We start from the raw sequence: 13238 nt of genomic DNA, 5'->3' as shown, positions 1-13238 counted from the left end.
AGGAGCCTCCGGCCAAGGACAAGGAGGAATATTTTATCTAAGGACACGCCCAGGATCCACACAGGTCCTGAAACTCCCTGGAGATGGAGGCTATATGAATTTTCAGGAGTTAGGATGCTCCCTGAATTCCCTGGCGTCAGGGATCTGCTCAAATTTCCTGGAGCTGGGGATCCACTGAAATATCCCCGAGCTGAGGATCTGCTGAAAGTTTTTGGAGGTGGGGGATCTTCCTAAGTGGGATTCTACCTGCATTCCCTGGCTTTGGGGTTCTCCCTAAATTCCTTGGATTTGAGGATCCACTTAAACTGAAAACCTGCCTAAATTCCCTGGAGCTGAGGTTCTGCCTAAATATCCTGGAGCTGGGATCTGCCTGAATCCCCTGGAGCTTGTGATCTCCCTAAATTCCCTGGAGCTGGGCTTCTCTGCCTAAAGCTGAGGATCTACAGGTTGATTTTGTCTGTTTTGTTTTGTTTTTTCCCTTAATTTATGAAGCTAACCATGGAAGGATTATGTGGGTGCCCGAGAGCAGGAAAAACCCCAAACACCCCCCAAAAAAATAATAAGAGGAAGTTCCCAGTGCAGCAGGAAAAAAGAAAGAAGTGAGGAAACCCCAGCTGGCAGCAGCCAAAGGGGCTCTCAGAGGCCCAACAGAAATTTGTTACTTCATTTAAATTTTCAAAATAACCTTTATTTTATTTTTGGTTTTTAGTATAAAAACTCCACAAGTTCAGTGCAGCACAGAGAGTCCGAGAGCCGAGCTCGGGAACAGTCAGGGATGGTCACACACACAGAACACAGATTCAGATTAAAGTGAAATAATAAGATAAAATAAAATCGAATCTGGGCTCTTTCTTCATCAAGGAGCAACCAAAAGGAAGACAAACACCCAGCTGAGGATCCCTGAAGTGTTCCTCCCAAGCTTGTGGAGGTTTGGATATCAATGCTGATAAGGACATCGATAAACCCATTCACAAACACTCCATTCATAAAAACCCACCTACAACCACCCCATTCATAAAAAAATCCATTTCCAAACATCCCATTCACAAAAAACTCCTCCAGAAACCACCAATTAACACCTCATTGATTACCCCATCGATAACCCCCACACCATCCCCATCCCAAAGAGGAAACCCAAGGGATTTGGGTGCTCCCCGACACTTCCCACCCCCGGGACAGACGGAAACAGCCTCTCGGATTTAAGGAATTTGGGTGCAAAAAGACCAGGCTTGAGTTAAAACCAAGCGTTTGCTAATTAAGCATTAATTAAACCTGGCTCTAGCTGGAAGGGGAGGAGCCCACGGGAGCTGCAGCACGGCCCTGGCCCCGCTCATGGCTTTGATTGGAGCTGAAGTGCAAAAAATCCAAAATTACCTGGAGGGGGTTAAAAAAAATCCCGGGACTGAGGAAGAAGGTGGGAGAGGATGAGGGGGCACCTCGAGGGAGGCCAGGAAGGGCTCAAGTTTTGCCTCTGGAGAGGGAATTTTCCCTCTGGGAAGGAGATTTTTGCCTCTGGGAAGGAGATTTTTTGCCTCTGGGAAGGGAATTTTGCCTTTGGGAACGAAATTCTCCCTCTGGAGAGGAGATTTTTGCCTCTAGGGAGGTGATTTTTTCTGTTTCCTACCCAAAATCCACCTTTCCCAAAAAGAAGAGAACCCCGGATGGCTCCAGCAGAGGGACGAGGGGGGAAAACCCATCCCCAGGGCTTAATTAGGCCATTAATTAATTAGAGCTGCGTGTAAATGAGGAAGGGGCGGGGCTGAGTTCACCCCCATTTGTGAATGAGCCCCCCGGGACCCCACAAGTGACCAAACCCCTCCCCCCTTGCGTCACCTTTTGGGGGGGGTCCCTCCCCTCCCCACCTTTGGGCTCCCCAGGCCGGGTGCAGGTTCCTGGGGGGAGGGGCTGACCGGGGGGGACCCCCAAAGGGGCAGGGGGACCCCAGACCCGGCCCCCCCTCACCAGAGGCCGAAGCCCCCCCCGGCCGCCCCCGGGAAGCCCCCCTTGCGGGGCGGCAGCAGGACGGCGGCTCCGGGCGGGACCGGCACCGGGGCGGCGGCCGGGGGGCACCCGGCGGGCGGCGGCTGCAAGGGAAACAGGGACGGTCACTGTCGCGACAGGGGACGGGGCACTGTCAGGACAGGGGGACAAGTCACTGTCGCGATAGGGGACAGCAGAGGTCACTGTCAGGACAGGGGGACAAGTCACTGTCGCGACAGGGGACAAGTCACTGTCGCGACAGGGGACGGGGTCACTGTCACGACAGGGGATGGGTCACTGTCGCGACAGGGGATGAGTCACTGTTACGACAGGGGATGGGTCACTGTCGCAACAGGGGATGAGTCACTGTCACGACAGGGGACGGCTCACTGTCGCGACAGGGGACGGCTCACTGTCGCGACAGGGGATGGGTCACTGTCGCGACAGGGGATGGGTCACTGTCGGGACAGGGGACAGCAGAGGTCACTGTCAGGACAGGGGGACAAGCCACTGTCACCACAGGGGACGGGTCACTGTCACGACAGGGGATGGGTCACTGTCGCGACAGGGGACAGCCGCGGCCGGTGTCACACCCCAGGTGGGCTCTGGGGACACAGCGATGTCCCCAACCCTGCTCAGGGACAGCGGCCAGGGTGGGACACAGCCCTGAGCCCCCCGTGAGGGCTGCGGCACCTGGGCCAGGTGAGGGACACAGTGACACCTCTGCTGTCACCTCTGCTGTCACCTGGGGACACCTGTCACCTGTGCTGTCACCTGGGGACACCTGTCACCTGTCCCCAGGCTGCAGGTGGGAATTCCAGGGGAGTGGAAACCTCTGGGGCTCCAGGAGAGAGGAGCCAAGGGGGCCGGGGGAGCAGGGCCAGGTGAGCAGGGCCAGGTGAGCAGGCCCAGGTGAGTATGCCCAGGTGAGCAGGAGCCTCCCCCAGCTCACAGAAAGTGCCAGGCCCAGGTGTGAGCACAGGTGAAGTCAGGTTAGGTCAGGTGTGGGCACAGGTGAGGTCAGGTGAGGTCAGGGGGCCAAGGCCCCCCTTGTCCTGCTCCCCCCAGGCCACGCCCAGCCCGGCTCTGACCCAGGGCCACCTGTGATCCCAAATCCCACCTGGAAGTGCCCAAAGCCACCTGGATGGGGCTGGGACTCACCTGAGCCAGGGCCAGGTGATCTGGTCCCCACCCAAATCCCCAAACCCCCCAGATCCACCTGCCCTCACCTGGATGCTGGCAGTGCCACCTGCCCCAACCCTTCCCACCTGTGCCACCCCCCCAGATCCACCTGTCCTCACCTGGATGCTGGCAGTGCCACCTGTGCCCAGCCTGGCAGCGCTGTCCAAGCCCCCCTCCAGCAGCAGGGTGGATCCTGCCGGGTACACCTGGCCCAGGGGCAGAAAGGCCACGGGGGAGCCCAGGGCCGGCAGGGGCGGGGCCAGGGGCAGGTACAGGGACGCACCTGGGCACGCTGGGGACACGGGGGGGACGCCAGCAGCGCCCAGGGGGACAAAGCTGAGACGGTAGAGCTGCAAAAACAGCGAGGCAGCGAGGTCAGGCAGGTGTCACCCCCACCCAGACAGGTGTCACCCCCACCCAGGTGTGCAGCCAGCACCCAGGGGCCCCTCTGGCCTTTGGGAGTTTCCAGGGGGTGTTCCAGGGGGTCTCTATCCCAGTTTGGGGGGGGTCTCTGTCCCACTGTGGGGGTCTCAGGGGTCTCTGTCCCACTGGGAGGGGTCTCTGTCCCCAGGGTCTCTCAGGCTCACCTGCCTGCCCAGCAGGGCTCACCTGAATTCACCCCTGGGCTCTCACGGGGAGGTTGGGTCACCTGGGCTGTGGGAGGGGGGGCCCTGCCCAGATGAGCTCAGGGGCTCCCCTGGGCCATGGACAGGAGGGGTCCCAGGGTGAGGCCCCGCCCAGACAGGTGTGTCACAGGTGTCCCACGTGTCCCCTGTGTCCCCTGTGTCCCACCCACGTGTCCCACCTACCTCGGGGTACGCAGGGTCAGGGTAGGGGGGCAGCTGCAGCAGGGGCAGAGCCTGGGGGTACCCGTGGGGGGCCGGGGCTGGGAACAAGGGCTGGGCTGGGAACGGCCCTGGGGGGACAGAGGGGTCGGGAGAGCCGTGACCGAGGGGGCCTCGGGGGCCGCCAGGACGGGCACCGGCCCCGGCCCTGTGCCCCCCCCGGGCATCGCCCCCCGGGCATCGCCCCCCGCTGCCCTGCCGGGCCCCCCCGGGCACCCCCACGGCACCAGCCCGGCCTCAGTGTCCCCCCGGCCATGGCACCCCCTCCTGCCCTCACGGCATCGCCCCCCACTCCCCCCGAGACCCCAGACCCCGCGATGGGATAACAGCCCCCCATGGTATATCAGCCCCCCATGGGATAACAGCCCCCCCATGGTATAACAGCCCCCCCATAGTATAACAGCCCCCCATGGGATAACAGCCCCCCCGTGCACCCCCCCATGGGATATCAGCCCCTCATGGTATATCAGCCCCCCATGGTATAACAACCCCCCATGGGATAACAGCCCCCCCCATGGGATAACAGCCCCCCGTGAACCCCCCCATGGTATAACAGCCCCCCCATGGTATAACAACCCCCCCCATGGGATAATAGCCCCCCGTGCACCCCCCATGGTATATCGCCCCCCCATGGTATAACAGCCCCCCCATGGTATATCAGCCCCCCATGGGATAACAGCCCCCCGTGCACCACCCATGGTATCTACCCCCCCACATCCTCACACCCCCCCCCCCTCCCCCTCCCATGGTATCTCCTCCCCCCCACATCCTCACACTAACCCCCCCCCCGCGCCCCTCCCATGGTATCTCCCCCCAAGACCTCAGAATCCCCCCCACGCCCCCCACCATGGTATCTCCCCCCCAAATCCCCACACACCCCCCCCCCCAGTAACCCCCTCATGGTATCTCCCACCAAGGTCTCACCACCCCCCCCAAACCCCTCCCCATGGTCTCTCCCAGCCCCGCCTCCCGGCTCAAAGCGAGGCTGAGCACGCGTCTCCATGGCAACCCTGGCCCCGCCCCCTCGGGGCACGACCCCGCCCCTCAGGCGCCCTTAAAGGCGCCGCGCCCGCGGGCGGCGCTCCCGGCCGGGCCCGGCGGCTCCGCTGAGGGCACCGAGGGCCGGGCCGGCCTTGCCTTTGCCGTTCATGGCGGCGGCGCCTCCGCGGGCACGGCGGGCGACGAACAGGAGGAGGAGGAGGCGGGGGCGGCCCGTGGGGGAGGGTGAGAGCCGGAGCAGGAAGCGGGACAGGAAGCGAGCGTCGTGACGTCATCGCGCTCGGGGCGGGGCCACGCATTCTTAAAGGGACCGCGGGAAACTTTGGGGGAGATGAGGGAGGGTCCCAAAGGGGGCGGGGCCACGGCTGGGGGAGGGGAGGGGCTGGGGGGGGAGGGGTCCCTAAATGGGTCTGGGGGCCCTCAATGGGTCTGGGGGCCTAAACAGAGTCTGGAGTTCTATATTTGATAATTATTATTTTATTTTATAATCATTTTATATGTTATATATATTTATATAACATATTTATTTATAGATGTATTTAAATATATAAATACATTTAAATATATAATATTTCTATATAATATATAAATAAAACTTTTACAAATCTATACTATATAAAATATAAATAAATATATAATAAATAAAATAAATAACCTACAGTAAATAAAAATAAATAGATAATATAGACATTTATAATTTAATATAAATATATATTATATAAAATGTAAATAAATATATAATGAATACCAGAATAAAATATAATAAAAGTAAATATATAAAATATAAATTTATTTTAAATATGCAAATATATACCATATAAAGTACATATGTAGTAAATAAATTTAAAATATAATAAATATATAATATATAATAAATATGTAAATATATAGTAGAATATGAATTTATGCCAATAAATATTTCTATAAATACACAATATATAACATAATAGTACAACACAGTAAAAAATTATTCAACAAATCTTGATAAGAGAATGTTTAGTACATCAAATAAATATAATGTGTATCACACCCATATAGATCTATATATAAATGATACAGAAATATCTGTATCATTAAAGAGCCCCCTTGGGTTGTGAAATGCCCCCTGAAAGTCTCAAGTTCACATAATATAAATATAAAATATAAATTATATAAATATTCATTATACTATATAAATATCTAGTATATATATTTATATAATTTATTGACTATCATCTATTAAATATGTACTATATATTTCTCTAAATGTATATCTAATGTATATTTTAAAGATTATTTATTTCTCTAATACATATATTATATAAATAAATTGGATATATTATGTATTTTATATAAATCTATTATATATAATATAAATCTATAAGTACATATAGTATCATATGAATATATGCCAATAATTATTTATATAAATGCACAATATACAGCATAATAATATATTTTAAAATTCAATAAATGTGATAAGATAATATAGACTGCAAAAATATATATAATGTGCACCACACCTATATAAACACAATATTATTATATTTTATTTTTCTATAATTATAATTATGTTTATTTTTATATTATTATATTGTTATATATAAATAATCCATATATTTCTATATCATTAAACCCCTTTAGGTTGCAAATTGTCCCCCAAAAATGTCTCCAATTCCCATTTTTGGGGGATTTTTCTCCCCTCATTCCGCCCCCTCTTTCAGGACTCAAATCTCTCCTTTTCCTCCCGCTCATGAATAATGCAGCGGCTGCGGCGTGAATATGCAAATGAGCCTGCGGGCCGTGGGGTGTGCTCATGAATAATTCATGAGGGGAAACGTTCTTCACATCCAGAAGGCGCAGAAATGGAAAAAAAAATCGGATTTATCTTCAAAGGGGGAGGGGGCGGCCTGGGGACCCCGAGGGGCGCTTAGACCCCGCCTGGGGACCCCAGACCCCGCCTAGGGACCCCCAGACCCCGCCTAGGGACCCCAGACCCAGTTACGGACCACCAGACCCATTTAGGGACGCCTGACCCATTTAGAGACCCCAGACTCAGTCAGGGACCCCAGACCCCGCCTAGGGACCCCCAGGCCCCGCCTAGGGACCCCAGACCTATTTAAGGCCCCCAGACCCCACTTAGGGACCCCCACAGCCATTTAGGGACCCCCAGACCTCGCCTAGGGACCCCCAGACCCGTTTAGAGACCCCCAGACCCATTTAGGGACCCCTTTCCCCCCCTCCCCAGTCCCCCAAACCCGTTTAGGGACCCCCAAACTCATTCAAGGACCCCCAAACCCGTTTAGGGACCCCAGACCCAATTAGGACGGCCCCGCCCCCACCCCCCCCCAGCTGAGTCTTTGTTAATTAAAATCCGCCCCCCCACCCGAGCTGTTTTCCTCTCCCCGTACGCAAACCATTCGCTCTATGCAAATGTATGCAAATGAGCCCGGGATTTAACTAGCTGTAGGTATTTAACGAACCGGATTAAATATTCATAATCACGGCAGCGCGTATGCAAATGAGCCTGGCAGAACTGGGCCGCGGCTGCCAATAACAGGTGCACCTGGGCTAATTAGAATATTAATGAATATTAATGATATTAATGAGGAGGGGGTCGGGCTGGCTCTGGGGTCATTCGGATTGGGTCCTGTCCCCCCCTGCCCCCCATCCCTTTGTCCCCTCTCGTCTGGGGGGTTGGGGGGTCCGGGATTGGGGGTCCGGGGTTTTGGGGGGTCTGGAATTGTGGGTTCAGGGTTTGGGGTGCTCCGGGATTGGGGGTCCGGGGTTTTGGGGTTCTGGAATTGGGGATTCGGGGTTTGGGGGGGTCCTGGCACTTAAGGATCCAGGATTTGGGGGGTCCTGGATTGGGGATTTGGGGTTTCAGGAGTCCTGGCATTTCGGGGTCTGGGGTTTTGGGGGGGTCCTGGATTGGGGATCCGGGATTTGGGGGATGCTGGAACTTGGGGGTCTGGGTTTTGGGGGGTTTCTGGGCGGGGAACCTCTGATTTGGGGCTCTTGGGGCTGGAGGTGGTTCAGGTACCAGGGAGGGTCTCTGCTTTTGGGGTTCCAGGGCTGCGGAGGCTCCGCAGCTCGGGGGTCTCTGGTTTCGGGGTTCCTGGTTCTGGGGGTGTCCCTGGTGCCTTAGACCGCGGCGCGGCTCTGGGGTGTCCCTCTGTTGTGGGGGTGTCCCTGGCTCGGGGGGGTCTTTGGGCCCGGGGGCATCTCGGGAGCCTCTGGATTTTTGGGGGTCCTGGAGGGGTCTCCGGCTCTGGGGTCTCTCTGGCCCCGGGGGGCGTCTGGCTCGGGGGTTTCCAGAGGGGGTCCAGGGGGGTCCCGGGGGTCTCTATCCCACTGCGGGGAGGTCTCCGGATGGTCTCTGTCCCGAGGATCTCTGGGATCCCGGGGGTCTCTGTCCCAGGGGTCTTCAGGGTCCCTGTCCCGGGGTCCCTGTCCCGGGGTCTCTGGGGTTTCTGTCCCGTGGTCTCTGTCCCCAGGGTCCCCGTCCCCAGGGTCCCTCTCCCGGGGCTCTCAGAGGTCTCTCTCCCGGGTTCCTCTCCCGGGTCTCTGTCCCGGGGGTCTCAGGGGTCTCTGTCCCGGGGGTCCCTGTTCCAGGATCCCTGCCCCCAGGGTCTCTGGGGTCCCTCTCCCGGGTCTGTGTCCCGGGTCCCTGTCCCGGGGGTCTCTGGGGTCCCTGTCCCAGGGGTTCCTCTCCCGGGGCTTCCTGGGGTCCCTCTCCCGGGTCTCTGTCCCGAGTCCTGCTGCCGGGGTCCCTGTCCCGGGGCTCCCTGGCGTCCCTGTCCCGGGTCCCTCTCTCGGCTGTCTCTCCCGGTGGTCCCGGGGCTCCCTGGGGTCCCTCTCCCGGGTCCCTGTCCCGGGTCCCGCTCCCGGTGCTCCCGGGGCTCCCGGGGGTCTCTGGGCTCCCTGTCCCGGGGGTCTTTGGGATCCCTCTCTCGGTGCTCCCGGGGGTCTCTGGGCTCCCTGTCCCGGGGGTCTTTGGGGTCCCTCTCCCGGTGCTCCCGGGGCTCCCGGGGGTCTCTGGGCTCCCTGTGCCGGGGGTCTTTGGGGTCCCTCTCCCGGTGCTCCCGGGGCTCTCGGGGTTCTCTGGGCTCCCTGTCCCGGGGGTCTTTGGGGTCCTGCTCCCGGGGCTCTCGGGGGTCTCTGTGCTCCCTGTCCCGGGGGTCTTTGGGGTCCCTCTCCCGGTGCTCCCGGGGGTCTCTGGGGTCCCTGTCCCGGGTCCCGCTCCCGGTGCTCCCGGTGCTCCCGGGCTCTCTGCGGCGGCGCTCGCAGCGCCCCCAGCGGCGGCGGGCGGGACGGCGCCTGCGGCAGCGGCCTGCGCATAAATTATGTTCATGACGCAGCAGCCCCGAAACCCCGGGAAGCGCCGCGGATCCCCCGGCGGGACCCCCGCGGCACCGAGCCCCCCGTAACCCCCCCGCGGCACCGAGCCCCCCGTAACCCCCGCCCGCCGCTCCCGCCGCCGGCCCGGCCCCGGCCCGGGCTCCCGGGGCCGCTCCGCCGCCGCCGCCCCCCGCCCCTTTGTGCCGCCGCCTCCGTCGCGACCGCGGCGATCGCGGGAGCGGCGCGAGCGGCGGGGACCCCCCGGGCCCCCCCGGCCCCCTCAGGGCTCCCCCGGACCCCCGACCCCCGGCTCGGTGAGTGCGGGGCCGGGGCGGGCGGGGGGCGGCGGGCCCGGCGCGGTGAATATGCAATGGCGTAATTAGCATAATTTATATATTTATGATAAAGAGCGCTGGGGGGGCGGGGAGGGGAGAAAACGGCGGAAAACGGGGGACAGCGGGGGGGGGCAGCGGGATTTGGGGGGGAAAGGGGGTTCAGGGGAGGTTTGGGGGGCAGAGGGGCTCGGAGCGGGGCGGGGGGGGCGGGAGGAGAACTGGGGAGAACTGGGAGGAACTGGGGAGAAACGCGCAGCAACTGCGGGGGGCACGATGGGACTGGGGGGGATCCGGGGGTGCCGGGGGGGACCCCGGCTTAGGGGACATCCCTGGGGGAACCCCGGAACTGGGGGGGCAGGGAAGGGGGGCTGGAGAGCCCCGGGGCAGGGAAAGGGGGGGGATATTGGGGGGCAGGGGGATTTGGGTTGCAGGAGAGGGGACACAGGGCGGGGTTGGGGACAGTTTTGGGGTCCTGCCCGGGGGGGCAAAGAGACCCAGCGGGATTGGGGGGGGCAGAGGGGCTCGGGGGGAACTGGGCAGAACTGGGCAAACACGAAGGCTCTGAGTGCGGCCAGGTGGGAGCGGGGGGCACCTCGCACGAGTGGGGTCCCTGGGGGCACCCCGGAATCCGGGGGGGTCCGCGAAGGGGGCTGGGAATGGAGAACTGGGGGGCAGGGAACGGGGGTGACCGCCCTGAGCGGGGCATGAGGAATTTGGGGGGCAGGGGATGTATTTTGGGGTGTAGGAGGGGAGAAGCGGTGCTGAGGGGGGCAGGGCATTGTTGGGGTCCTGCCGGGACCCCCGGGGGGGTCCAAGGGGGATTTGGGGGTAGAAAGACAGACTGGGGGGGTCTGTGGGGCTTGGAGGGGGCGTTGGGTTTGTGGGGGAAACTGGGGGGACACCACGTGTTGGGGGGCACGGGGGGGGACCCGGCTAAGGGGGGTCCCCGAGAACACCCCTCAATTTTGGGGGTCCAGGAAGGGCCGGGAGGGGCTGGAGAGTCCCGGGGCAGGGAAGGGGGGATCGGGGGGCAGGAGGAATTTGGGGGTGCGGGAGAGGGGGCACGGGGTGAGGGTGGGGGCAGTTTTGGGGTCCTGCCCGGGAAGGGAACACCGGGATTTGGGGGGCAAAGGCAGTTTGGGGGTGAGAGAGTCTTGGGGGGTCTGGGGGAGAACGGGGGTGCCACGAAGGCTCTGAGTGGGGGCAGAGGGGGGTGGTGAGGATTTAGGGGGGCCTTTGGGTAAGTGAGGGTCCCTGGGTCACCCCGGAATTGGGGGGGTCAGGGAAATGGGAGGAGGGGGCTGCAGAGCCCCGGGGCAGGGAAAGGGGGGTGACTGCCCAGGTGGGGGTAGCAGGAGGAGTTCGGGAGGGAGTTTTGGGGTGCAGGAGAAGAGAAACAGGGCAGAGGGGGGCAGGAAGTTTTTGGGGTCCTGTTGGGACCCCCAGAGGGGAGGCAGTGGGATTTGGGGGAGAAAGGCAGAGCAGGGGAATTTCAGGAGGGTACCGAGGTTTGAGAGGCAAAGGAAGGTGGGGGGGGGGGGTCCACGAACATTTTGGGGTGCTCCAGAACGGGAGGGGGGGAACTCTGAGGGTTTGGGGGGACTGAACACCCCATAGAGGGGGGCATTGCACCCACAGCCACGCTGAGCCCCTCCTTTGGTGGTTTTGGGGTGGGGGGACTGGGAGCTGCACAGGGATGGGGGCCACAGGGGATCCTCACTTTGGGGGGAGGAAGGGGGTGGGGCTGGGTTGTTCTGTGTCCCCCCCAAACCTGTCCTCAGCCCCTCCATCCATGGCCATCCCGGGGTGACTTGTTCTTCAACCCCTGCACCCCACAGGAGTCCCCTAAGGAACACTGAGGGCACAGCACTGCCCCCTCATCCCATCCCAGCCCATCCCATCCCATCCCATCCCATCCCATCCCATCCCATCCCATCCCATCCCATCCCATCCCATCCCATCCCATCCCATCCTACTGATCCTATTGATCCCATTGATAGCATCCCATTGATCCCATCCCATTCCATTGATTGCATTGATCCCATTGATTCCATCCCATTGATCCCATTGATTCCATCCCATCAATCCCTTTGATCCCATCCCATTGATCCCATTGATCCCATCCCATTCCATTGATGCCATTTCATTGATCCCATCAATCCCATTGATCCCATTCCATCTCATCAATCCCATTGATCCCATGGATTCCATCCCATTGATCGCATTGATCCCATTGATTCCATCCCATTTATCCCATTGATCCTATTGATCCCATCCTATCCCATCCCATTGATCCCATTGATCCCATCCCATTGATCCCATGGATCCCATTGATCCCATCCTATCCCATTCCATTGATCTCACTGATTCCATTCCATTGATCCCTTTGATCCCATTGATCCTATTGATCCCACTGTTCCCATTCATCCCATCAATCCTATCAATCCCATTGATACCATTCTATTGATCCCATCCCATTGATCCCATCCCATCAATCCCATTGATCCCATCCCCTTGATCCCATCGATGCCATTGATCCCATCCCCTTGATCCCATTGATCCCATCCCATCGATCCTATCAGTCCCACTGATCCCATTAATCCCATCCCATCAATCCCATCCCATCTCATTGATCCCATCCCATTGATTCCATCCCCTGGATCCCATCAATCCCATTGATCCCATTCCATCTCATCAATCCCATTGATCCCATTGATCCCATCCCATCAATCCCATTGATCCCATCAATCCCATCAATCCCATTGATCCCATCAATCCCATTGATCCCATCAATCCCATTGATCCCACTGATCCCATCCCCTGGATCCCATCAATCCCATTGATCCCATTGATCCCATCCCATCAATCCCATCAATCCCATCGATCCCATCGATCCCATCGATCCCATCGATCCCATCGATCCCATCGATCCCATCGATCCCATCGATCCCATCGATCCCATCGATCCCATCGATCCCATCGATCCCATTGATCCCATCGATCCCATTGATCCAATTGATCCCATTGATCCCATCCCATCGATCCCATTGATCCCATCAATCCCATCGATCCCATCAATCCCATTGATCCCATCGATCCCATCAATCCCATCGATCCCACTGATCCCTTTGACCCCCCCCACGGGACGCAGGTGTCCCCGTGCTGCCCCCAGGCTGTCCCTGCCCTCGGGGGCGCTCAGGACGCGGCGTCGCTCTCCGGGTTCTGTTTTGGGGACCCAAACTCTGCCCTGGCCCTGGCAGGGATTGCGATCCCGGGGTACAAATTCCTGGGGTGCCGCTCTGGGGTGGTGCTTGGGGGTCCCAGGACGAGGGGGGAGATGAGAGTCTTGACCCCAGGCTTCAGAAGGCTGATTGAGTATTTTATTATAGATATTATTTATAATACATATAGATTTTATATCTATATTATAATGTATATAATAGATAAAATATACCATATGCATTCTTATATATATTATATATATTATATCTGTATTATATATAATTATATAATTTATATTATATATTTATATATAAAAATAAATATATAAAAATATTTATATATATTTTATATATAT

General features: G+C 57.7%; 2 protein-coding genes across 4 annotated transcripts in view; one reads left to right on the top strand and one right to left on the bottom strand.

Annotated features, from left to right (window-relative positions):
• Positions 1-36: 36 nt before the first annotated feature.
• Positions 37-5249, bottom strand: DAZAP2 (DAZ associated protein 2). 2 transcript variants are annotated; one of them, XR_014616844.1, is made up of 5 exons: positions 5145-5249; positions 3972-4078; positions 3282-3512; positions 1533-2084; positions 37-1489 (listed from the first exon to the last, which is right to left on the bottom strand). XR_014616844.1 is itself a non-coding variant. In XM_084223533.1 (5 exons), exons 1-5 carry the CDS (start codon positions 5155-5157, stop codon positions 1279-1281), a joined length of 543 nt encoding a protein of 180 aa, XP_084079659.1. In that variant the 5' UTR covers positions 5158-5249; the 3' UTR covers positions 37-1278. The 2 variants fall into 2 exon arrangements, 1 of the variants encoding a protein (XP_084079659.1); XM_084223533.1 differs by having other exon boundaries at positions 37-1348; positions 1963-2084.
• A 4281-nt stretch (positions 5250-9530) lies between these two features.
• The window catches only part of POU6F1 (POU class 6 homeobox 1), a 37161-nt gene continuing 33453 nt past the window's right edge, over positions 9531-13238 (top strand). For both annotated transcript variants that reach the window (XM_084223518.1, XM_084223517.1), the window contains exon 1: positions 9531-9640. The gene's annotated coding sequence lies outside the window, so the exon portion shown is untranslated. The remainder of the gene's footprint in view (positions 9641-13238) is intronic.

This window comes from Fringilla coelebs, assembly GCF_963513975.1.
Source record: "Fringilla coelebs genome assembly, chromosome: 30".
Lineage (NCBI taxonomy): Eukaryota > Metazoa > Chordata > Aves > Passeriformes > Fringillidae > Fringilla > Fringilla coelebs.
The sequence above is the reverse complement of the archived record's forward strand: the minus strand, read 5'-3'. Positions and strand labels throughout refer to the sequence as shown.